The 25,681-nt window shown below is 38.5% G+C and overlaps 1 protein-coding gene across 9 annotated transcripts in view; it reads right to left on the bottom strand.

Annotated features, from left to right (window-relative positions):
• LOC133639227 (dynamin-2-like) overlaps nt 1-25,681 on the bottom strand; it is a 48,086-nt gene that overhangs the window by 9,657 nt on the left and 12,748 nt on the right. For 2 of the 9 annotated variants that reach the window (XM_062032394.1, XM_062032389.1), the window contains exons 3-18: nt 24,518-24,667; nt 24,218-24,421; nt 21,562-21,660; nt 21,233-21,393; nt 19,748-19,890; nt 19,542-19,677; nt 19,175-19,242; nt 18,779-18,917; nt 11,607-11,693; nt 11,453-11,523; nt 8,582-8,636; nt 8,375-8,386; nt 7,788-7,898; nt 6,013-6,122; nt 5,817-5,928; nt 4,274-4,441 (exon numbers count right to left, since the gene is read on the bottom strand). In XM_062032394.1, coding sequence (XP_061888378.1) covers nt 4,274-4,441; nt 5,817-5,928; nt 6,013-6,122; nt 7,788-7,898; nt 8,375-8,386; nt 8,582-8,636; nt 11,453-11,523; nt 11,607-11,693; nt 18,779-18,917; nt 19,175-19,242; nt 19,542-19,677; nt 19,748-19,890; nt 21,233-21,393; nt 21,562-21,660; nt 24,218-24,421; nt 24,518-24,667 — 1,826 coding nt within the window. Of the gene's footprint in view, nt 1-4,273; nt 4,442-5,813; nt 5,929-6,012; nt 6,123-7,787; nt 7,899-8,374; nt 8,387-8,548; nt 8,637-11,452; nt 11,524-11,606; nt 11,694-14,742; nt 14,882-18,778; nt 18,918-19,174; nt 19,243-19,541; nt 19,678-19,747; nt 19,891-21,232; nt 21,394-21,561; nt 21,661-24,217; nt 24,422-24,517; nt 24,668-25,681 lie in introns of all 9 variants that reach the window. The other 7 variants (XM_062032396.1, XM_062032395.1, XM_062032392.1 and 4 more) reach the window with 5 other exon arrangements.

Below are 25,681 nucleotides of genomic sequence, written 5' to 3'. Positions count from 1 at the left end.
TTAAAAGCCCTTAAGTCATCTTATAAAAACATTATTTAGACCAGGGGTGTCCAAACTTTTTCCACCAAGGGCCATATACTGAAAATTTAAAAACATACAAGGCCATTATGTATTTTTTAAAATGCTAAAAACAGACATTATACATATATAACAGTAAAACTTTGTGTCAGCTTTGTCTTAAAAGTGCCAAAGCATTTGATTATTAGTAGTGTCACAATTTCAGGTCTTTCTCATTTTATTAGTTGTTTTTAGTTCTTTTTTTCGTACATTTTTATAGTTTTTTTAACTTCATTTCGACAATATGCGGCGGACCAACAAAACTCAAGCTGCTGGCTGTAAATGGCGTAAATTATGCACTTTGGACTCTAAAGATTAATAAATGCTTTCGACGTTATAGGAAGGTCTTTAGACAATTTATTTAAAAATGAACAGCTGCTGGAACAACACTGACATTCTTGTATGGGTTTTGTGTGGAAGAACTTAAGAGCCCTGATCTCAACCCAATAAAACACATTTAAAATAACCCATAACAGAGTTGGTGAGCCATCAGGCCCTCTCTAAGGTCCAACATCTGTAACCTCGGGCAACCACCACCACCGGGTATCGATCAGATAGCGGAGATGATGCGATGATAAATCTTAATCTACTGAAACTCGCTTCATTCTACAGCTTCCTTGGAATGTGCTCACACCAGTGATAGTTTGCTTCTTGGATTGGTCAACCAATACAGAAATTAGGGGTGCAGAAAAAGCAATTGATTTACATCCAAATCACAATGCTTAGTCATCCTGATTCCAAAACAATTCATCATTTTCATAAATCGATTAAAAGAAAACAAAAAACAACAAAAACATTTTTTTTTTGCTTATTTTATAATAGGAATACATTTTAAAAAATATCTCCATGCAACCAGAATGAGCTTTTGTAACCTGTAATCTGTTTTGAAAAAGTTCAATTATAATTATTATACCAAATCACACACAGCGAAAATCGTTTTTAATCGAGAATCGTGTTGAATCGAGAATAGATTCTGAATCGAATCGTCACCTCAGGAATCGGAAGCAGATCGAATCGTTAAGTGCCCAAAGATTCACACACCTAGCAGACATGTGTTTCAGGAAGGTTTAAAGGCCTATAATTTGTATTTATTTAAACGGGGATATCAGATCCATTCTATGTGTCATACTTGATCATTTCGCGATATTGCCATATTTTTGCTGAAAGGATTTAGTAGAGAACATCGACGATAAAGTTGCAACTTTTGGTCGCTGATAAAAAAAGCCTTGCCTGTACCGGAAGTAGCGTGACGTCATCAGTTGAAAGGCTTTTCTATTGTTTTCAATGCAGCTAGAGCGATTCGAACCGAGAAAGCGACGATTACCCCATTAATTTGAGCGAGGATGAAAGATTCGTGGATGAGGAACGTTAGAGTGAAGGACTAGAATGCAGTGCAAGACATATCTTTTTCGCTCTGACCGTAGCTTAGGTACAAGCTGGCTCATTGGATTCCACACTCTCTCCTTTTTCTATTGTGGATCACGGATTTTTATTTTAAACCACCTCGGATACTATATCCTCTTGAAAATGAGAGTCGAGAACGCGAAATGGACATTCACAGTGACTTTTATCTCCACGACAATACACCGGCGAAGCTCTTTAGCTACTGAGCTAACGTGATAGCATCGGGCTCAAATGCAGATAGAAACAAAATAAATAAATCCCTGACTGGAAGGATAGACAGAAGATCAACAATACTATTAAACCATGGACATGTAAATACACGGTTAATGCTTTCCAGCCTGGCGAAGGTTAACAATGCTGTTGCTAATGACGCCATTGAAGCTAACTTAGCAACCGGACCTCACAGAGCTATGCTAAAAACATTAGCTATCCACCTACGCCAGCCAGCCCTCATCTGCTCATCAACACCCGTGCTCACCTGCGTTCCAGCGATCGACGGTGCGACGAAGGACTTCACCCGATCACAGATGCGGTCGGCGAGACAGAGGAAGTTAAGGTGAGTTCGCCGGCTAGCGCGTCTGCTATCCATCTCTGTCCTCCTGGCTGTGTTGCTGTAGTCCGCCGCTAATACACAGATCCCACCTACAACTTTCTTCTTTGCAGTCTCCATTGTTCATTAAAGAAATTGCAAAAGATTCACCAACACAGATGTCCAGAATACTGTGGAATTTTGAAATGAAAACAGAGCTTTTTTGTATTGTATTCAATGGGGTACCAATACCTCTGTATCAACTGTTTACGTCACGCGCATACGTCATCATATCTAGACGTTTTCAACCGGAAGTGTGGCGGGAAATTTAAAATTGGACTTTATAAGTTAACCCGGCCGTATTGGCTTGTGTTGCAATGTTAAGATTTCATCATTGATATATAAACTATCAGACTGCGTGGGTTTCAGTAGGCCTTTAATTAATAACAATGCGTTAATCTTGACTAGCTACTGTAACTGCTTTAAGCTATTTGTTACGCTACATCGGAGATAGCTAGCATGCCGTAACGTTTGATGTTTTAGTTTACAATGTCTAATCTTTTTGGTGTTGGTGTGTATTCATATTTCATCAAAGTATTTGCCATAAGGTGATGATACTTTCTAAATTGTTTACTTTGTTTACATAGTCACACAACGGCCGCAGAGGCAGTGCAGGCGAATAGGAAAGTAAACAGGATGTTGGAAGGTTGTTGGATAATAAATGACTTGTTCTAGTCATTTTATTGTTTTTGTTTTCATTGATTCTGTGTGTGCACCATTTTTAAAAAGTGAATCTTGTCCCATAAAATAAAGTGAAAAAATGGTAACAGCACCAACACAATTCATCAGCAACACCTCATTCTGTCATGAGGGCGATTCTCCTGCTCTTTTTCCTGTTGTCTTCCTACTCCCCTCCCCTCTTGTGTCTGTAAGTCTCTACCCTGTCATTAGTTTCAGGTGTGCTGCCAGTCATCTGAGCCCACCTGTCTCCAATCAACCACCAGATTTAAACCCTGGATCTCCACTCAGCCGGTGCCAGTTCGTCCGTTGTCTGCAGAAGTGTTTATTCTGAGCATACGTACTCTGTCTTTCCCCTGGACCTTTTGTAATCATGTTTAGTGTATTTCCTCAGGTGGAAGACACATGTTGACCCGGTTTTCCTGGAGCTGAACTTTTGTTATAATTGATTTATTTTCTGCAGTGATTTTTTGTTAGTAAAAAGAGACTTTTACGGATCTGCACTTGGATTCTAATTTTTTGAGATCACGACACATTCTCAATTCACACTTTCTACAAAAGCTATAAAAAAAGTTACAATATTAAAAAGCAATAGTACACAACAGTACAGTATATGATAGTAAAACACTGGTTTTCACAGTACAGTGGTATGTCAACTTATTGTTGTTGGCTGATTGTTATGTAACTACAGCACACACAGCCTTGTTTTTTCACCATATAAATTTGTATGACCAAATGATAACGACAAGGCGGCGTTATCAGACTTTTGTCCTCAAAAATTATTGTTTCAGGTCACCCAGGACATGTGGATGAAAGGCTTAAATGATATAAGCCTTATTTGTTCCCCAACTAAAAACTTACCTGTGTGAATACCTTATAAAGCCGCGGTCGGCAACCCACGGTTTCAGAGCTCTTTCGCCTCATTGTTGTGGTTCCCGTTGGAGAAGAGTGACTGAAATTAGGATTTTTGAGCTCCATAATTTTCTGATTGGTGATTGCAAAGAAAGCAAGGAAAAGGGAGGTGGAGCCATTGTGTGTGCCGTGAGAGGGATGTGTGTACGAGATATGGGTCTGATTTTTGAGTGTGTGACCCTCGGTTAAGCTAACCGTGAATAAATCTCAAAATTGAAAAATCTCAGATTGTTTTAAAATGCATTCTGTTTTGCGGCTTCAGACTTCTATGTTTTTTTAGTGGAAGAGGGCGTAAAATGTCTAATTTGACAGTAAAGTTTGCTGGACACTCTTTTACACGTTGTTGTTTTTTTCAAATAATTAAGGTTTTATAACTTCAAGAGTGGTTGGGGCAACTCCACCTATTCATTCACATCCAAATATTGAATGTCCAACCTACATAGCTGGAGTCTTTTCTGCTTCCATATGACCACAGAGTCCAACAATCAAACTTAAAGGGAATACTGTATGTGTCTATTTAGTTCCTAACCGCCCTGAGAGTCAGTACATTTACGGTACCTCAAAAGCCAGTAAAACAATAGGACTTTAGCTATATTTCTCCACATGCAATATTAGTAAAAGAGGAAAACCTACACTGTTGATCATGAGGTGCATGATGGTCTTCGGCATGAGGTCTCTGATTGACTTGTTGACGATGCTGATGTAGGAGTCCACCAAGTTGCGGATGGTCTCCACCTGACGCTCCAATTGTGGGTCCATAGACACGGTGTCGCTTGGATTCATTGCGTCTTCATTTTCAGGCTAAAGAAGGGCGGGACAGACAGAAAAGGAGACACGACAGGCGTCATGTGTTTGGATGGAAACAAGAGATTGGTCTGTAAGCTGATGACCACACTGATACAAATATGTTGGTTTTTTTTTGGTTTTTTTTGGTTGCATCATGGCAGCACGGTGGCAGAGGGGTTAGTGCGTCTGCCTCACAATACGAAGGTCCTGAGTAGTCGTGAGTTCAATCCCGGCCTCGGGATCTTTCTGTGTGGAGTTTGCATGTTCTTCCCGTGACTGCGTGGGTTCCCTCCGGGTACTCCGGCTTCCTCCCACCTCCAAAGACATGCACCTGGGGATAGGTTGATTGGCAACACTAAATTGGCCCTAGTGTGTGAATGTGAGTGTGAATGTTGTCTGTCTATCTGTGCTGGCCCTGCGATGAGGTGGCGACTTGTCCAGGGTGTACCCCGCCTTCCGCCCGATTGTAGCTGAGATAGGCTCCAGCGCCCCCCGCGACCCAGAAGGGAATAAGCGGTAGAAAATGGATGGATGGATGGATGGATGGTTGCATCATTTGCACAACTAAACTTTTGAGTAGAGATGTCCGATAATATTGGACAGCCGATATTATCGGCCGATAAATGCTTTAAAATGTAATATCGTAAATAATAGGTATCGGATTCAAAAAGTATTTTTTTATTTCTTTTTGTCCTGTCCAGCTTCTCAGGCAAATCATATAGTATATGTAGATGCCCATATCGGCTGTTCAGATTGAGCCCAGTTTATTTCCTGTTATACAGTATGCTAGGCAGTCTTGTACTAAAGGAGGACTATGTTATTGTTTACTTTATTACTCTAGTATACTCTGGACTGAAGCTGTGTGCCTTCATTGTTTTTGTAGCTGTTGTTTTTAGGCATGTTTAAAAAAAATAAAAAATAATGCACTTTGTGAAAGTCAAAGTATAGTACTTCCCACAGTTGTAGTGGGTATCAGGATTATCTCAGGGAGCGCATGTCCCAAATTCCAGGCTGCTGTTCTGAGGCATGTTAAAAAAAATAATGCACTTTGTGACTTCAATAATAAATATAGCAGTGCCATGTTGGCATTTTTTTCCATAACTTGAGTTGATTTAAATAGGAAAAACCTTGTTACATTGTTTAATGCATGCAGCGGGGCATCACAACAAAATTTGTTTTTGCAGAGGATAATTTCACCACACCTAGTGTGTGTGTGACTATCCTTGGGACTTTCTCTTTTAACTTCATTGGATAATCATCATAAAAACTGTCCATGCAAACCAAAGTCTGGTTTTAACCTTCATGACCGACTGGTTTAACGGGTCCAAAGTGCACATAACTGCAACCAATCTTCAAATATCTTTGGGCCACACGCGCATGTTACCACTACCTGGTCTTTCTCTGGGTAAACACCAGCTCTGAGGAACGAGGCTTTCCAGCTGTCGACATCTTCCTGGGTGTCACATGCCAGCTCAATCTGCCGCAGGTCTTTGTACACGTTCCTGTGGAACACACGTGCAATGACAGGACCGGAAAAGATGTTGAAAAGGCTTAAAGATATGGGTGGTTCGCAGCAAAAGACTCACCTCTGCTCAGTGTTGAAGATGGCAAATACGTGTTTGCTGGACATGAAGCCCTTCTCCACGTCTCTCAGCTTTAGGTTGTCCAGAGGCAGCATGTACTTCTTCTCTTTCTCCTGAATATTCAGGAAACATGCGGCTAGTCAGTTTACTGTCATTTAACAGGTGTGTTCTTTACTAATGCAATCACAAAACACGTAAGAATTTAACCATAAGTAAGAATTGTGTTAAAGGGGCCCTATTATGCAAAACCAAGTTTTCTTAGCTATTAGTACCTGCTGTTGAAATCAAACTGTGAAGGAATTGCGCAGATATTTTAAAACAATCTTGCCTTCCTTCATACTTTCGGGAACAAGCCATTTGGAATTTGCCCATTTAGTGACGTTTTTCCCAAGTGTGATGTCAGCGGACTCTCCATATATTGTAGAGATTTACCCAAATTGCTTAGCACACGTCTGACAATGTAGTCCAACGCTGTAGTCAATAAGCTCCTTTTTTCTCTATCCTCTTGTTGTGGAGCAGACTGGTTCATACATGCACATGCATCCCCCGCTGTAGCCATTTTTAATATAAAGTAGCGTATAGTTGTAACTTAATCTGTCAGTAGACTCGCTATGGTAATGCTAAGAACTACAACAAAGATGGCGGGTCAGAGACGCTGTAGAAGTGGAGACACGTAAATAAGACCGCCCACCAAATGGAGGATCGTGAAGAGATGGTCAGAAAGCGGCTTAAAAACAGTGAAACATAATCTATGCAAAATGTTGACCAAAGAACCACCATTACATGTTATGTAGACCACATGAAAGTGTTTAAAAAAATATACATAATATGACCCCTTTAAAAACATTACTGTTAAAATAGTGAGTACCGTATTTTTCGGAGTATAAATCGTACCGGAGTATAAGTCGCATCTGCCGAAAATGCATAATGAAGAAGGAAAAAAACATATATAAGTCGCACTGGAGTATAAGTCGCATTTTTGGGGGAAATTTATTTGATAAAACCCAACACCAAGAATAGACATTTGAAAGGCAATTTAAAATAAATAAAGAATAGTGAACAACAGGCTGAATAAGTGTACGTTATATGACGCATAAATAACCAACTGAGAACGTGCCTGGTATGTTAACGTAACATATTATGGTAAGAGTCATTCAAATAACTATAACATATAGAACATGCTATACGTTTACCAAACAATCTGTCACTCCTAATCGCTAAATCCCATGAAATCTTATACGTCTAGTCTCTTACGTGAATGAGCTAAATAATATTATTTGATGTTTTACGGTAATGTGTTAATAATTTCACACATAAGTCGCTCCTGAGTATAAGTCGCACCCCCGGCCAAACTATGAAAAAAACTGCGACTTATAGTCCAAAAAATACGGTACTCGGTTTTGCATTAAATGTACAGACATTTTATATACAGTTAAAGGTGTGTTACTAATTTAAACAGTACGACTCAGTTTTGATTAACATCAATATTTATGTAATTGTTTATTATTGTGATTGTAGTTGGCAGTGTATAACTAATATGTTTGCCTCTCTTGTATAGCTAAATATAGGGTAACCAAATTTATAATGATAATAATAATTGTAGCCAAAATTTGGAGGTTTGCGGATAGCTTTTTCAAGTACCGGTATACAAAAAATTTTAAAAAATTAAAAACATAAAAAAAGGTCCGATATGCATTCTACACTTCTTTAAACATTTAAAACAACAACTTTGGCTTGTTTAGCGCTAGACTGACGTCTTAAAACATAAGCCACTTTACCTCCTCATCTTTGTACCAGGAAAGTGACTCTGCAGTGAGGACAAACCAGTAGTCTTTGGAGCCTCCCTTCATGATGCTTATGTTGATTGTTAGCCAGCCTCGGCGGATAACCTGCATTTGCGAGAAAAATACATAAAATACACAAAAGCAAACGACAATAAAAACTAACCCCAACTACAAGACTGAGAAATTCAATTTAAAAGAAACCCATGCAAGTCCAGCCCCTACAAACAAAACAAAACAAAAAAACTGAGAGAATATAAAGTTCAATTATAGGCTTGAAAGAATATGTCAACTTCTTTGCATCCTTTTCTCTGCCAGAGACAAAAGAAGACAATAATTGAGTGGGATAAAGTCTACAATAAATGGAAACAACTTCAGGGGCTATTATTTTTTTCTTCTTGAAAACAGAGTTTAATGTCAGTTAAAATTGACCACAAGACATCCAGTTCTTAAAGCACATTCAAGAATGTACTCATTCACTTCCCCCTTCTTTACTGAGTGTTTTCACAAAAGGCTCTAAAGGATGGTTGACTCAGCTCAGACACCCACCCAAATAGGAAGGGACTAAGAAGTGGGGTACTCACAAGTGTCTGTCCCTGGGTCATCGAATGTAGGGACAGTATTGGAAATAAAGGTGTACAAAGACAATACATAAGGGCACAAGTGTGTTAGTATGAAAGCAACAAAAGGCTCAGATGGGTGGTGACAACCATTAACATTAAAATAGGAGACGGACAGCAGTCGTGAAATTCCATGACTTCAGATTGAGCAGTGTAACAATTATACATTACCTGGTTAGGCATGACTCTCTTCTTGGTAGCATTGGCAGCGGTCCTCTGCTGGGCACTGCAAGATGAGAAGTATTGCATAACCTATCATGTGAAACTATGACAAAGGGATAGTCATAAGTTATTTATTTCACAGTACCCACTATAATCCTGCAACGGGAAATTCACTTTACACACTGCTGTATATGGCGTGTGCAATGCATGCCTTGCTCATGGGCACCTCAACAGCAGTCAGGAAACAAGCTGTCATCTCTCCAACAAGTAACTGCAATGTATTTGTATCCGCATTGAGACTCAAACCAATATCCAAGGCCAAAATTCGAATGGGCTAGCTACTGCTACGCCAATTATAACGCTGATAATGCTTTAACTATTTAAATGTTGCAATTACAATTTTTAGGTTTTTAATACCTCAATTATCGTACAACCCACACGGTTTTTGACCATTTTTTTGCAAACAGTTGGCCCTGGTTTTACTATACTCTCTCGGTTTTTGTACGGCCAAATATTGCGTGGCACAAATGACAGCAAAGCGTCTGCAAAATCGAGTGCCCCAAAAAAATTATTTATTTATTTTTTCGAACAACTGCAAATTAACCAAATCATGGGGCAAAAGAAAGTTGTGACTGGTAGCACATTGCTGTGGGGTTTCGGAGTCACGACAGTGTGATGGGTTGTGCCAAAAAGAACTGTCTACCGCATGCATGTAATTGCATCTTTTGCAGTACCAGTAAGTAAAATTGTGTAGGCGCACAGATTTTGTTTATGAATTCTTGGATATAGTGCGAGTGCAAGCACTTTGATAAATAAGGTAAGAAACACTATTGAATTAAAAAAAACAAAACGTAACCAAGTATGAAGGTGGCGTGTGTGTGACTCTCCCTTCTTCTCCTCCCCCTTTGCTCTACGCCACTTTTGCCAACAACAGTCTTCAATTCAAATTTGCCGTTCATATGTAATCAACATTGTTTTATGCATTTACAACTACAATTATTTTCTATAAAATGTGTTTTGTGTTTATGTTTTTGTGTATCTGTAAAGATTTAATAGAATTAAATAATTAATTAGGCTACGTTCTGGTTGGTGCTTGGGAATGGAACAGACGTGCACTACCATTATGATTTTGGTGTGTTTCTATTGATACCATAGTGACTGAAACTTTATCAGATTCTCATCAAAATTTAATGCAATCTCCTTTGGCCAATGCGCCAGCTGTCAACAAAGTTCAATGAAAATGTGTTTAGAAATGTTCCCTATCAATCCCTCTAAGAGTGGCTGTCTTTTTATTTGCTGTTTTTAAAGTCATTACACCCCCCAGGAAAAAAACACCAATAAAAAAAGCTAAATGTATGTGTTAATTTAAGTAGAACCTGCACAAGAACAGTCAAAAGGCATTATTGCTATGACACTTTCATCTGGTGAATAAAACTGTATATTGTTACAGTACATACTGTAATGTATGACTTAATTTATTAAGTTGCCATGAAAATGATGTGGAAAAACAGTTTAAGATGGTGCTTCATAGTCGATCAATCATTGTCTTATGGTTGTCAGGCTTGTCCCTGACAGTTTGGTTATGTTTTACTTTTTCCTCTGTGATTGTCTTTATTTCCTGTCAGCGCTTTTATTTTGGTTGTTTCCTGCTTGTCTCCCTGAGCGCTGTGTTCCCTCAGCTGCGGCTGATTGGCACCTGGCCACACCTGGTGTCAATCAGCCAGATGCTATTTAAACCTGCCTTGCCAGCCAGTCTGGGCTGGAGTATTGTCATTGTAATGATTGTTGATGTCATTACTACCATTCGTTGTAGCTACTACTTGTCGTTGTAACGGTAAGCTGTATTCTGTTGCTGTCTTTTTGTTCCTCGTCTCCTGTATGCTGGTTCCTGTTTCCTGTTACCAGTTTGGCCTTTCCTGATTCCTGGTTTGTGTTTTACTTTTATTTTGGACATTAAATTATGTTTTCCTGCACCAAGCCTGCCTTCTCTGCATCTTGGGGTTCGTCACCAACACTTTGTGACAATGGTGGCTATAATATTTCTTTATTATTTCTAAAGAACGTGTAGAACATTGGTTCTTAAACTTTTTTCACCAAGTACCATGTCCGAAAACACTTGGCTCTCCAAGTACAACCCTAATGACCAATGTTCAAATACAGTAGCGTAGTAGACCAAGTTTTCATTAAAAACAAGGCGGGGATGGTTTCCTGCTGGCCCCACTATGGACTGGACTCTCACTGTTGTGTTGGATCCACTGTGGACTGGACTTTCGCTGATGTGTTGGATCCACTATGGACTGGACTTTCACAATATTATGTCAGACCCACTCGACATCCATTGCTTTCGGTCTCCCCTAGAGGGGGGGGGTTACCCACATATGCGGTCCTCTCCAAGGTTTCTCATAGTCATTCACATCGACGTCCCACTGGGTTGTGAGTTTTTCCTTGCCCTTATGTGGGCTCTGTACCGAGGATGTTGTTGTGGCTTCTGCAGCCCTTTGAGACACTTGTGATTTAGGGCTATATAAATAAACATTGTTTGATTGATTTAATATTTTTGTCCAGTGTAACATTACGACCGTTTGAACAGTAACGCTGTGTTTCAAAATAGGAAAATGAAATACTGTGCTTTAATCAAGTGATTCTTTGGTGTGCCACTAGATGAAGCCCATGTACCACTAGTGGTACACGTACCACAGTTTTAGAATCACTGGTATAGAGCATGACGCAAAAAGCACCTCACAGTCATTGTGATATACTTGATTGCAATACAATGTGAAGACGGACTTGATGTGTATTATATTAGTTGTTTCATGTCAATTTTAACAATAGATGAGTAAGAAAATGAACAAACAACATTTGTTGAAAACAAATTCTCACTTGGCAAATCCAATGAAGTCCTCGTGATTAGTGTTGATGTAGGAAAGTTCGATATCAATCAACAGGAGCACCTAGTAGACCAAACATAACACACATTTGCAAATGAGTTGAATGATGAGTTGCAACACACACACACACACGTGCACACACTAACCTGGTCTTTAGTCTTACTGTCTCTCTCCCTGATGTAGGTGGTGACGATTCGTTCGGTCTCTTCTCTCAGACGAGGATACGATCCCAACTACAACAAACACACAGGGAGAACAAACACACAGTGCTGCGGGCGCCACAATTATACAAAATGCACAAAACCTAACCACACATTAGCATGGCAGCACCTACCCACACAAGCACACAAATTACGTGTGTATGATGAACACGAAAAAAAAACTGAAGGCAATAGCAGGGAGGCATGCAAATGAAAGTGTCCTATCAGCTTGAGGTATTAAAGCTTCTGTTTGTCACTGCTTTAAAATTATTTTTTTTAAACAAAAAATATAGGAAGACCACCAACTGAGAGCATATGTTACCAAAACTGGTTTAAGAGGACAGACTTAACCAACTGTTTTTATTAAGTTTGGCCCAAATAATGGAAGTCTTCTACAAATGCCCGTCACACGTGCATATACAAAAAAAAAGATATTGATAACAAAAGTAATTAAAAACACTGTACTTTAGTGACTATTTTGCTGTGATATTAAGTTATTTAAAAAACAAATGTCATAAATGTTAAAGAGTTCAATAATAACGTCAATTGAATCAGATTAACAAAGTTTAAGACTACTAACACCCATCAAAAATGCAAAATGTTTCACCTGGATAGCAGCAAACCTAACTCGAACACTTCACTCAAAATAGACATCATAAGGTCATCAAAGTTCACTTTTAAGCATTCACACACAACACTAGCCTTTTGGAACAGGGATGAGGTGAAAGAAGAAAGGTAAAAAATATAATGAATCCATTTGTGGCAGCATAGGGGAAAGCTATGTTTCACTTTTGCATATCATTGCACCTAATTGTGGTGCGTTCAAAGACCCCTGATTAAAAGTTAGAAACAGAGGTGCCGCTAATTTTTAAAGATGGTAAAAATTAACTCCCAGGAGATGCACTAATAATAATCTAATCATAATAATGATGACGTATTATTATAATTCGTATTATTTATTGATGATAATCGTACGTTAACCATCCATTCATCCATTTTCTACTGCTTGTCCCTCTCAGGGTGGCGGGGGTTTTTGGAGCCTATGTACGTGAACCAGCTAATTATTTAACATTGTAAAGTAAAGGTAAACTTGACAGATTCAAAATCTTTTTTAAGTGAATAATTATCATTTAAGTTCATATTCTGACCACTTTATATTTAATTTGTTGGGACATTTTTGTAAGAAAACCAAACTATTTAAGGAGTTTATCTAGATATGTTCTAGATATGTTAAACCCATCTTTAAAAAGTCAAAAACCTAATCAAGGTTTTAAAATCTTGTTTCAACCAAATTCATGCAATAATTGTTTTTCAGTGCATGTAAACATACGAAGTGTGTGTATATAATAGGGCTGCACGATTAATCAACATTTAATCGACATCAAGGTTTTAATTAGTGCAATAAATAACTGCAAGAGGCTGAGGTTTTTTTGTTTTTTTTCTCCATCGTCACCGGCATCTGAGTGACAAGACATGTTCGCCAATCAGAATGGTTGCGCCTAACATTTGTTCATCTCTCGCTTCAAACGGAGAGAAAGACGTCTCACTCTGTGCATCGCTCTCAGGACCTGAGCGTGTTTATCTAACAGAAGAATTAAATGAACGCAGTGAGAGGTTACACAAAGTAACACAAATTAGGAGGAAACAAAGATGATCACAAAGCCAAATGTCCCGTTGTGGTAATATTTCAGCATCAAAGCAGATGGTAATATATGCCCATCAACACGAGCGAGAATGCTGTAATCACGTGTTGGCAAACAGGCAATGTTCAACCTCGTTTTAAAACTGGAAACAAAAAAAAACTTTAAGATGTTCAATATTTATCTAACTCAAAATTTTGCTTACAGAAATGAGAGTGCATTTTATTTTTTTGTTTATGTATTTAGCATAACAGTTTTTTGCCTTCATATTACAATACAATGGTAAAAATTCTATAGTAATGAAAGTTTAAAGTGTATTTGCTTTTAAATGGTTACTTGCATTATTATTATATATTATGATTACATTACATTATCAACACTGTATGTTTATCGATAATGTCTTCAGTTTAAGAGCATGATGTGTTGTAGACAAAAGCTCAGCGTCTGTCTGCATAAGATTTACATTTTGCATAAGTACATTATTGCATATTGTTTTATTATGTGACACCTTGATACAAGAATATGTGGATTGACAGTCTGAAACCAACATATCTTCCTTCACTTGTTATTTTGGCAGTTGTATGCATTTTTATGTGTAAAATATACAAATCACAAATCGAATAGCAATCGCAATTTTGGAGACAAAAATCGCAGGTAGGGTTTTTCTCAAAATTGTGCAGCCCTATTATATGGCATCACTACAATATGTTGGGTTTAGGGTGGGATAGTGGGCCCTTTAGGAGTCTTGTGTATGGGGGCCCAGAATTTGCGTGTTTATTGGTGGGGCCTTACATATTTGGACCAAGAAGAAGGTGGGATATAAAGCTTACAGCTCGTTCCAACACAAGCAGTTACAAACAGCACCTTTAAATACCGGTTGCTTTGTATTTTCAAGGTTTTAACAGTGGTTAACGTTCATGCTTGGATAACTTTTAGGAATATATACCGGTAAATGTTTCTATTTTTATTGTATTTGCTTACACTTATTATGTAAATATTTTTTCTCTAACGAATCAGAGGTCTACCAGTGAGGTTGTACTGCATTGAAGTGGCACAACCTCAAGCTGAGAGGAATCGGTGTGAAAGAGAAAGCGGTGAAGGCAAAGAGTTGTGCTGGGGAACATTGAGAAAATGGTTTGAAGAGCAGGAAAAAGACATCTTCTCTTATGTAAACCGTGAAATTTCTGCAAGTCGTAGGGGTTTGGTGTAATCAGTGAGTGAGGGGTTGGTTAATCACCATTCCGAGTGCTGATGGGTATGTGGGTGGGTGGCTCTTAAATTGGTCTTTAAAGGGGGAATCACAGGATGACATGGGTGCTGTAATCAATAATAGTTAACAAATAAACTAGACAGCGACATGTTAGTTCTTTTTCTTCCGCCTCATTCTGTCTTGGACTGTCTTGTATCATCCGGCACGCCATCTTTTTACTTTTCCAGTTTACCTTTTCAGTGCACTTCCTGATCAGGGCGACAAGCTCGGTGACGACGAGGTCGACACATTTCAGACAGGGGTCTTTCAGCTTAATGACCTGCTTTTTCACTATAGCCTCAAACGCCATGTCTGGGGTGAACAGGCCTGTCCTGTGGTGATGCATCACGGGAGTAGGAGGATTAATGTCAGGTGAGGCAAAAGTCAGAGTAGTATCGTGTAGAGAAGTGGTCAGGAAGGGTCGCAGAGAAAGGATAGCCGGAGTTGGAAAAGACAACAAAGAGAAGCATGACAAGGACAAGAACAATTATTTTAATTCTGGCCAATAAAAACAAGCTGCTGGTTTTAAGGATGGAGACAATGACATCAATTATTTTAAATTTAAATTCTCCCCTGATTCCTAATTATTAACATTTTTGTTCACATTTTGGACAATTCTATATTTTCGACTTTGTGGTAACTGATTTTGTGAAGACACGTTTCTGTTACAGAGTTCAGTGTGGAGGAACCTGAGAGCTAACCCTGATGTTAACCCCATTCAACACCTTTACAATGAAGTTAAAAAATAAATGGTGAGGCATCAAACCCGCTTCAACATCAGTGACCTCTGACCACCCACATGTTCTTCTCCATGAATGAGCAAAACCCTAACCCGCAGACACATTCCAGCATCGTTAAGAGTAAAGTAGAAGCTGTTCTAACTGCAAAGGTAGATAGCAACATGTATTTTCTTTTGTTTTAACTTCCTTTAGGCATGACCAGGTGTTGCATCCTCCCTTAGTCCTGTGTTTCTAAACTGGTTTGGCTGTAGGACCCATCATCACATTTTATTATTGACAAGCAGAAATCCAAATTTTTCAGCTCAAATTTGTCAAATATCTTATATTTAATGAAGGGACAGTGCAGTATGAATTTGTGGTAGTTTAGTTTAATTAACATTTCAGAAACAATAACTTTGTATCCACAAACTCATTATTATCTTAGCAAAACGTACATGTTAAGGTGTTCTACTCTGCCCCCACTAACGTTTTATGCCCTACTTGTTACTTGTTAGCTCAGCAGACGGATAACAGGTTCTTAATAAAGATTCTAGTTGAGTTGTATTTCAGACACTTTACTTTGACACACTGTAAAACTGAACATGCATAAAACATGACAATTACAGTTTACAGGAAATATTAAACATGATTCAATTCCGATTTTTGGGGTGACGATTGATAATCAGTTCTCGATTGAACACGATTCTCAATTCTAAACGATCCCCGCAATATATTATGTGGTATAAAAAATTGAATAAAATATTTTTAAAACAGGTTACAAAATCTTTGATGTATATGCGCAGCGAGTAATTAGCATTAGCAAGTTTACAACACCACCAAATATGACACTTGAATATGTACAAAAACACCAGCAGACAACAAAACTAATCAATTTAATTAGTTTTAAAAAGTTCATTTGGTCAACAAGCAGTTTCAAAATGATAAAATTATATTTTTGAATAGACGATGTCTAATATTTTTTATTTTCGACAGTCCAAATATGTTGACACGCACACAAACGGAGTATTTTCCCTTGCAATCGTCTCTTTGCAGCGCAGTCATCTCCTTTCTCACAGCCATTTCATGCCATCCTGGACGCGCTAAATATAGACGCAAAACAGCAGACGGACAATAGTTTTAGTCTTGGTAAAGCCATTGTGAGTGCTGAATTATTTTATTTGCGTTTTTGTCCTTCCGGTATTGTTGGTGTTATAATAATCCACATATATTCTTCTTATACAGACACATGTGCTTTCTAATTCGCTCATTTGAAGTACCAGTAGAGTGGAAAAACTAGATGGCTTTTTATGCTTAATTGTGTTTGATTGTATCCATTATACCATATCCAATTGTAATTACAATCCGTACAGTATGTGAAAATACAGTCTAATCATTATAAAATGCCACAAATTCGGTCAGCCATTTTGAATTTGCCGCTCGGAATACCTTCGGTAATTTTCATAGATTGACGTCACTGGTGGAACGCTTCTGCAATCTGACCATGTTGTCAGATCAGTCATACTGGAAATACGCAAAAATTCATATCATTCACAATCCCTATGTAAGACATGAACACATATGTTTTTCTTTTTTTAAGCATTCTAAGTCGTAAATAAATAAATTGATAAAAAGTCAGCTAACAATGGAATCAATGGGGGCTCTCTATTTTGCCCACAAACTCTCTAAATTACCATCAAACAATAAACTATTTAAATCTTGTGACCTGAATGTTAGCTAAATATTAGTAATGTTGTTATTATAAGTGCTAACGCAGACAAATTATTTGTATCATTTATAACCGAGAGCTAATTATAGTTTATACTGCACTGGATTTAAGGAGAGACTTTAATGTAATTATAAAATGAAACTGAAGATGGCAGTTATGGAACATATATGAATGCAAACTGTCGTAAAACTGTAAAGAAGAAGAAGAAGCATATACGGCACGGCAGCATTGAGCTGGCGATGTCTTGTTTGCTGCCGTTTCTGCTACTGCCGCATCGCGTCTCGGCACGTCAAAGTTATTCTAGATTATAATTCATGCCTCTGATCTGGGTAAAAAGAACATTTTGTCATGAATCTAGAAGTTGTTCATCTGTAACATTCAGTTTATACCCGGAGGTGAAGACAAACACACTACAACAGACGACAGCGTCTACAGCAAATGTTTTAACCCTTTGTGCGGATTAAAATTAATTACTCATCTGAACGGGAAGATATGGACATCTTATCAGTCGTCATCACACTGAGAGCAGACTTTGTACAGTAAGAGATTGTTTATTTATGTTTCTATTTTTTGTTTAGCACTTAGCAATACTACTACATGATGCTTAGTGTTTCACTAAAGCTGGATCTGTTTAGCATAGCTTCTAAAACTTGTAGCTCATCCTCCTTATATTTAGGATCAAAAATATAAGTTTCTGGATCATCATTTGTCTCAAAGTAGTTTTTGTTGTCTCTCACAAAGTCTGCATGATTGGCATTGTTGTTGGTGGGGAAGGGATCTGTGGTTCCTAGCGCTAGTCACACGATCACGGGACTGGCTAGCTAATTATCTCTCAGAATGGCTCAGCAATCTCCATGAGATTGATACTATTTTGATCATATCTATTTATTTGCAAACTTTGTAAATATTTCGGTGTCATACATCAAGATATATATATGATAATAGCTTCAATATAGAGGCAACTTGTTTTTCCATTCTACTGGTACTTTAAGAGACGCAATGTGTACTATCAAGTTTGCACGTGTTTTAATACGGGCAAACCTTTTGTCGATCAGGCCCATAGTCTCTCCAAAATGTCCTGTGTCTTCCTCAAGGCCTCCTACCAGTCAGACGTGCTGTGAACACCTCCCTATGGAGGCGCCCGGAGGATACTTGAGCCACCTAAAAGTTTTCAAAGTGAATCTTAAGTGATTTTATAAACACCTTACGAGAGCATGTTCCACACACAAATTGAATGACAACATTTTATCCAGGTTAAATACATTATACAGTAGACACTGTCTAGCTGTACTAAACAGGCCTCATTGTTTAATACCCTAACACCGTAAGGTTTTTGCAAACAAATGGATGGAGTAAGATCAGAGTGCACAGAACATTGTAGCAGATCTTTAGGGTAAGTATTTGAGCACTAACTAACTTTGAGGCAAAATCTATGGTTAAAGTCAGGCCATAAGATTAGGAAGTTGGAAAAAAAAAAAAGTAAAAGCCTGCAGCTTGTTTTTTTATAAACCGGTACAAGAACAAGTATAGAGACCTGTTTCTGACCACAAAGCCACAGTGCAGCCAGGACTTTTGCATATGTTCACAAAGAAGTGAACTTAAGGGTTAAGGGAGGTTATCACAAAAAAGAAGCGTGCACAAACAGGTACACGTTATAATGCAAAAGTGAAAATGAAGAACACAACTGTAGCGGTACATTAAAAAATGCTTCTAGCTGAACTGCACTTGGCCAACCTCTCTGATGTGCAAGCATGGCATCAGAGCAGGAGACCATGCAGTGGTACCTTATTGGTGCACTGTCTGACTGTGTTGATGAGCTCCTGGATAACCATGTCGATGCATTTCAGACAGGGTTCTTTCAGCTTAATGATCTGCTTTTTCACTATGGCCTCAAACGCCATGTCTGGGGTGAACAGGCCTGTCCTGAAGGACATAGAGGTGGGACAGACATGGAGCAGGATAACAGGAAGTGCACAAGGGAAGAAGACACTTAGAAACAAGACAACAATGGGGTATCTAAAAACATATTAAAGATTACAAATAACTTAAATCAATAGGAAAATGAGTCATAAGAAATGGGTTGATATTGTAAGTTATTGTAAGACAAACAAGGGAGACAGCTCACAGACACAAAAAACAAAGTGTTTATGTGCAATATGGTCACAGGTTGTTTAACTTGCCTGACTCCATGAATGTTTTTGATGGCGTAACTGATCTCCTTCCTCAACTCCTTCTCATCAAACTCCATCTAAGTCACAGAGCATAAAAGTCTTAAATATTTAATGAGGAATAAGTATATCCCATTATAATTACAGCCATTATTACTGTTAAAGGGGCAGTTTGCAACCTAGAGAGCGTTGACTTTCCAAAATATTCCAAGTATTACATCCCATTTCCTTACGGCTGTTCTGTTAAACTACTAATGGTAACATAACCTAGCCGGTGGGGTTTGTTGTTGTATTTTTTGGTTTAAAAAATGTAACTTTGAGCAGGTTTCAAACAGCCCCTTTAACATCTTGTGAGCGTAGACATTGTAACGGTGGTCACCTTCACGAGCTCAAAGGGAAAGCGCTCATGAAATATGCGGTTGATCTTTGCTCCTCCAGATAAGTTAGAGGTGTCCACCTGATCTCCTGAGCCTTCGATGCACTTTTCAAAATCCACTCCAAACTGCTGCACCATTCTGCACATAAGGAGCAGAAGGTCGAATTAAACTGTCTTTAAATCGTTGGGTCTTGTGTGTGTGCACTGACTGAAGCAAGGCCTTGGTTTTGCGTGTAGGATCATCAGGGCGAAAGTTTTTGTATTCTTCTACCTCTTTCTCCAGGGAAAGCAGCTGGCTTTGGAGCTTACTGCGTAACCCTGGCAGAGTGTCACGAATGTGGTTGGTAAGTTGCTGTAGAAAAAAATACACACATTTGAAAACAACATCTATAATGTTAACCAGAATATAAGATGGTATTTTTTTACCCTAGAAAATAAGTTGTGAAGGTTGTTTTATAATTCTATCAAAAATACACCTCAAAAGTCGTGCAAAACTTTGGCGTTGCAACCAGTTGCACATGACATAATAAGAGATTTTAGAGCAACATGTCTGTTTGAACATGGTTTTTGCTTTTTTTTAGGGTTTTTACTTTCAAAAGTTACTTATTACTCAAAAGAGAATTTGAAAAAAGTATTTTTTAACTATCTCAAGACATTATGTAATTGTTGTTGTCATCAGTTATTTAGTTAGTTAGTTAGTTAGCAAATAAACTCAAAACGTTGTGGAAAAATTTTCAGGAAATGCTAGACATTAAAAAGGGAACGACTAATTAGATTTTGGGTCTAATCCGGATCATTTCTACTACATTACCTTCTGTGTGTGTGTGTGTGTGTGTGTGTGTGTGTGTGTGTGTGTGTGTGTGTGTGTGTGTGTGTGTGTGTGTGTGTGTGTGTGCTGTGTGTGTGTGTGTGTGTGTGTGTGTGTGTGTGTGTGTGTGTGTGTGTGTGTGTGTGTGTGTGTAGGCTAGCGGCCCCGCACACACAAAAATAGTGGAGACAGACAAGCGTATTCACTGTTTTTTTCATTGTGTTATAGAAAGCTTAAAAAGGTATGAGTGGATTTTCATCGACCTATCAGCAAATGTCAGAAATTAGATAAGGAACAGGTAATTACATTTTAGAATTTTGTCTGGATTTAAAATCGTTTTACTAATGAAAGTTTGACCCTGGATTGGATGATTTCTATTTGTGTGCCACATTAGAAAGTTCCTAAGGCCTAGAACTCTGAGAATGATGTTCACATTATAAGCATATCTGAATGGACAGACCACCAAACAACATACAAAGGTGATGTGTATAGTCGTACAAGATTTATTTCAGCCTATAGTGATTTGACTAAAACTATGTAAATGTATAATATTCTGTAAAACAAACACTTCTCTGGCTTTTTTGTATGGTCGTCTAAAAAAAACTTGCAGTGCAGTGTGAACAACTGTAACTATGGTTACCAACACTATGGTTTGTATCGACCTATTTATAGGGCCTGCAACTCGCACGTGCAGGTTGGATCAACTTCACCCCATTTTTACTAAAAAATAACTGGATGGATGAACACATTTTTAGGGTTTAAACATTTGTTTCAGAGTAAATTACAACTATAGAATGTTTAAAAATATATTTTTAATTCAAATTTTAATTAGATCTAATTGTATTTTAAATGTTGCCCTGTGGGCATCGTTAGGTGTGTGACTGACCTGATTAAGTGTCTTCTGTAGGTGTGGCGTGCCCATACGCTCTGCAATGTGTCTATATGCAGGATGGGACAAGAAGAACTTGCGCTCAGCTGCCAAAGCAACACGAATGTCTTTCTTGCCATCAATGTCCTTCTGACTGCGGTTCACCACGCCAATATAACCTTTTAGGAATACATAATGAACATTCTGCATTACTACAATTTCAAACTAGATGTGTTCTATTGATGGGAATGACAGTGAAGGTGCCATTAAAGATATCACACTGACAAATACATTTAAAAATGGGTGAACAAAAATAACTGTGCGTAGTTGTGAGTGTGTGGCCTAACCTCTACGGAGAGGAAGTAGTTTGTTTTCCAGGATGTCTCGAGCGTCCGTCCCCTCATCCATCAAGTCCAGCTTGGTGATCACTCCGATAGTCCGCAGACCTGAAGACAAATGTGTCGCTGCTAAAAATGTCTCCCAGATAGTTTTTCCATCTTAATATCTTTAAAATCTTTTATACAAACATTAGACTATATGTCTTCAGTTAAATGTCAGCCTCTCAGTCTGAACATTTGAATCCCCTTTGGAATGTTGTGTTGAATTTGCATAGTATTTCCCTGTGTGCAAAAGTTTTCTCTTGATATTTCTGGGACTTTTAGCATGAGCGTCTTTATTCATGCTTAAACAAAACACAAGCCTACAGCCGGGTGTCAGGAGTGTTTTTCATTGAACTGATAATCATGTTGACAAGGAAGAACACTATACACATCCACAGCAACATAAAACTCAAATCAACTACACTCCTATCTCAGGGCATTCAATCGATCGCAACTGGACTGTTTGGTTTATCTTAGAAGACGTTTCGCCTCTCATCCGTGTAGGCTTCATCAGTTCGTGCTCATAGACTTAGAATGGTCAGATCTAGACTAGATCAAACAGTCAAGTTGTGATCGATTGAATGCCCTGAGATGACGATGACCTGGATGAATGAGAACATTCATACACAACTACACTACTACTACTACGTTTTTGTTTACACTTTATTTACCCAAGAAAGTCCCATTGAGATTAAGAACATATTTTGCAAGGGAGTCCTGCCACCCACATGCAGACACCAGTGTGAGCGGCACTGGGAGCAAGGAGGGCGAAGTGTCTTGCCCAAAGACACAACAGGAGTAACTAGGAAGGCGGATGCTGGATTTTTACCAGAAACCCTCAAGTTTCTGGATGATCGCTCTCCCATCTGAGCAACGCCACCCCACTACTACTACTACTAAATGGTAAATGGGTTATACTTGTATAGCGCTTTTGTACCTTCAAGGTACTCAAACCGCTTTGACACTAATTCCACATTCACCCATTCACACACACATTCACACACTGATGGAGCTGCCATGCAAGGCGCCCATCAGGAGAAAGGGGGAAGAGTCTTGCTCAAGGACACAAAAGACGTGGACCCCGACTTAAACAAGTTGAAAAACTTATTCGGGTGTTACCATTTAGTGGTCAATTGTACGGAATATGTACTTCACTGTGCAACCTACTAATAAAAGTCTCAATCAATCTCAATCACTAGGTTGGTAGAAGGTAGGGATCGAACCAGGAACCCTCAGGCCACAACCGCGCCACACCGGGAACGTCGTGGCCCCAATTTTCAAACTACTACTGCTACTACTTCTACTACTTTAATACTACTACTACAGCTACTACTACTGCTACTATGGGCCTTACAGAACAACAAACACGTAAACCTGACGGTATTTATAAAGTGCTGGGTAGTACAGACTACAGAGGCAACTGATTCAGAAGTTACAACATACTGTTTATGATATAAGCAATATTGTTGCAATTGTCCATCACCATGTTGACCAGGAAGTACCTCATACACATACAAGGCAACACATAACACAAATCCACTACTACTACATGGGGTCATACATAAAAACTAAGCACTAACAACAAACACGTAAACCTGACGGTTTTTATAAAGTGCTTGCAAAGCATGATGGGTACTCCAGAGGCAACTGATTCAAACACTAAAAAATGATGTGTATGAAACAAGAAAAAGTGTTGCAATTGTCCATCATCATGTTAACCAGGAAGTACCTCATAAACAGCAACACATAACAAAAGTCAACTACTACTACTACTACTACACATACTACAATGACTACCACTAATACAAGAGCCATACGTAACAACTAGGCACTAACATTGAACACGTAAACCTGACGGTATTTATAAAGTGCATGCAAGGCATGCTGGATAATCCAGGGGAAACTCATTCAGAAGCTGTTTATGATATAAGAAAAATTGTTGCAATTGCTCATCATCGTGTTAACCAGGAAGTACCTCATACACATTCACAGCAACACATAAAACAATCAACTTACTACTACTACTAGTACTATTGGGCCATACATAACAACTAAGCACCGTATTTATAAAGTGCATGCAAGGCATGCTGGGTAGTACAGAGGCAACTCATTCAGACGCTACAATATGCTGTTTAAGATATAACCAAAATTGTTGCAAATTTTGTACTTTTTTATTTTAAACATCCTTTTGAAAATGAAAAATTTGTTGAGCTGTGAAAAATATTAAGGGAGATTTTAAGTTGTCAATAGGTGTGAATGGTCATTTATGTGTCCAGTGATTACCTGATAAACAGTCCAGGGTGTACCCTCACTCAAAATCCAAGTAAATAGATGAATCGATGTATGAAAGTAGAATCATAAAAAGCTTCATGTGAAAGGAATGTATGATACTTTGGTCAAATCAAATTAAAAATAATTGCCTTATTGGATTACAGAATGATCATATTAAATACTAATTAATTACATTCCTTCTAATTGTTTTATGGGTAGAAAGCCAAATGCGAATGGAGACTAAAGTATTTTGTTCTAATGTGGTAGGGTTATAGCACATGGACATTGAACAGACAAAGACAATAATCCAACAAACACAATTTAAATTGTGTAGAAATACAAGTTGTGTTACCTTGGGGGTCCACCTCCTTCGCAATCTTGAGAGCGTCAGAGTTGGCCAGGTCAGTGTTGGCCGGAGTGACGGCCAGGATCAGGCAGCTCTCCTTGGTAATGAACTGTAGCAGCATGTCTCTGATCTGGTGTTCGATGTCTACAGGCTGGTCTCCGACAGCCACCTTTGTCATCCCCGGCAGGTCGATCAGGGTCAGATTCAACACTGACAGGTATTGATTTGGGAGAGAAATGACAGAGGAGATATAAGACTTGCAGCAAAATTCCAGGGAAACTGTTTGTCTGTGCGTGTTTTACTCACCGTGAGGGGAGTAGACTCTGAGGTTGATGGGGATGGGTGAGATGCCCTTGTTGGACCCGGTGAGTCGGTCAGTCTCTGCTTCAATCTCCTGACGGACTTCATCAAAGTCCACAAATTTCCGACCCTTACAGTGCAGGAACTCTGCATACTCTGTAATTAAAAAGTGTTAAGATAGAATTATGGTTTGTCTTTATCTGTGCTGTACAAATGCTATAGAATGGGGTGCCCATTAGGTCCATCGCAAAGGGGTTTCGGTTGATCGCCAGGCATGAAAAAAAATAGACCTAAAATTGATTCATCATCAATCTTCACTACAAGGTCACTTTCGTCACTTGATTGACATACACGGCAGGCTAGGATCTTGTGAGATGATCAATGGCTGCTGCAAACTCAGTATGAAGAAAAACACGACCGGCAGGAACGCAAGAGAAACATTTTATTTCAACACAGACCCTCTCTCAAAACCCCTGCCGTCAAAAGTGTAAAGACGGCACAGTTCCTGTCTTCACAATAAAAGTGATGCTCCATCCTGCCTGCGCTAACAAAATAAGAGTCTCAGAAAATTAGCACATACAAGATAGGCAGCTACATTGTAAGCCTCCAATGCATTTCTTGCAAAGGGTATAAAAACGAGTATTGAGTTGGACAAATAACAAGCTAAAAACCAACCGCTTTTATGTGGTATTGGAAAAAGAGGAGGACTCTTTTTTTCTCTGGATCTTATCAGCACTACTGCAAATCTTTTCTAAATCAAATCAATGCAAGCCTTCAGAATAAGGTAACACACCATATATATATATATATATATATATATATATATATATATATATATATATATATATATATATATATATATATATATATATACACTACCGTTCAGAAGTTTGGGGTCACCCAAACAATTTTGTGGAATAGCCTTCATTTCTAAGAACAAGAATAGACTGTCGAGTTTCAGATGAAAGTTCTCTTTTTCTGGCAATTTTGAGCGTTTAATTGACCCCACAAATGTGATGCTCCAGAAACTCAATCTGCTCAAAGGAAGGTCAGTTTTGTAGCTTCTGTAACGAGCTAGACTGTTTTCAGATGTGTGAACATGATTGCACAAGGGTTTTCTAATCATCAATTAGCCTTCTGAGCCAATGAGCAAACACATTGTGTTACCAT

The sequence above is a fragment of the Entelurus aequoreus genome, linkage group LG22 (assembly GCF_033978785.1).
Source record: "Entelurus aequoreus isolate RoL-2023_Sb linkage group LG22, RoL_Eaeq_v1.1, whole genome shotgun sequence".
Classification (NCBI taxonomy): Eukaryota; Metazoa; Chordata; class Actinopteri; order Syngnathiformes; family Syngnathidae; genus Entelurus; species Entelurus aequoreus.
This window is presented reverse-complemented; position numbering and strand designations above follow the sequence as displayed.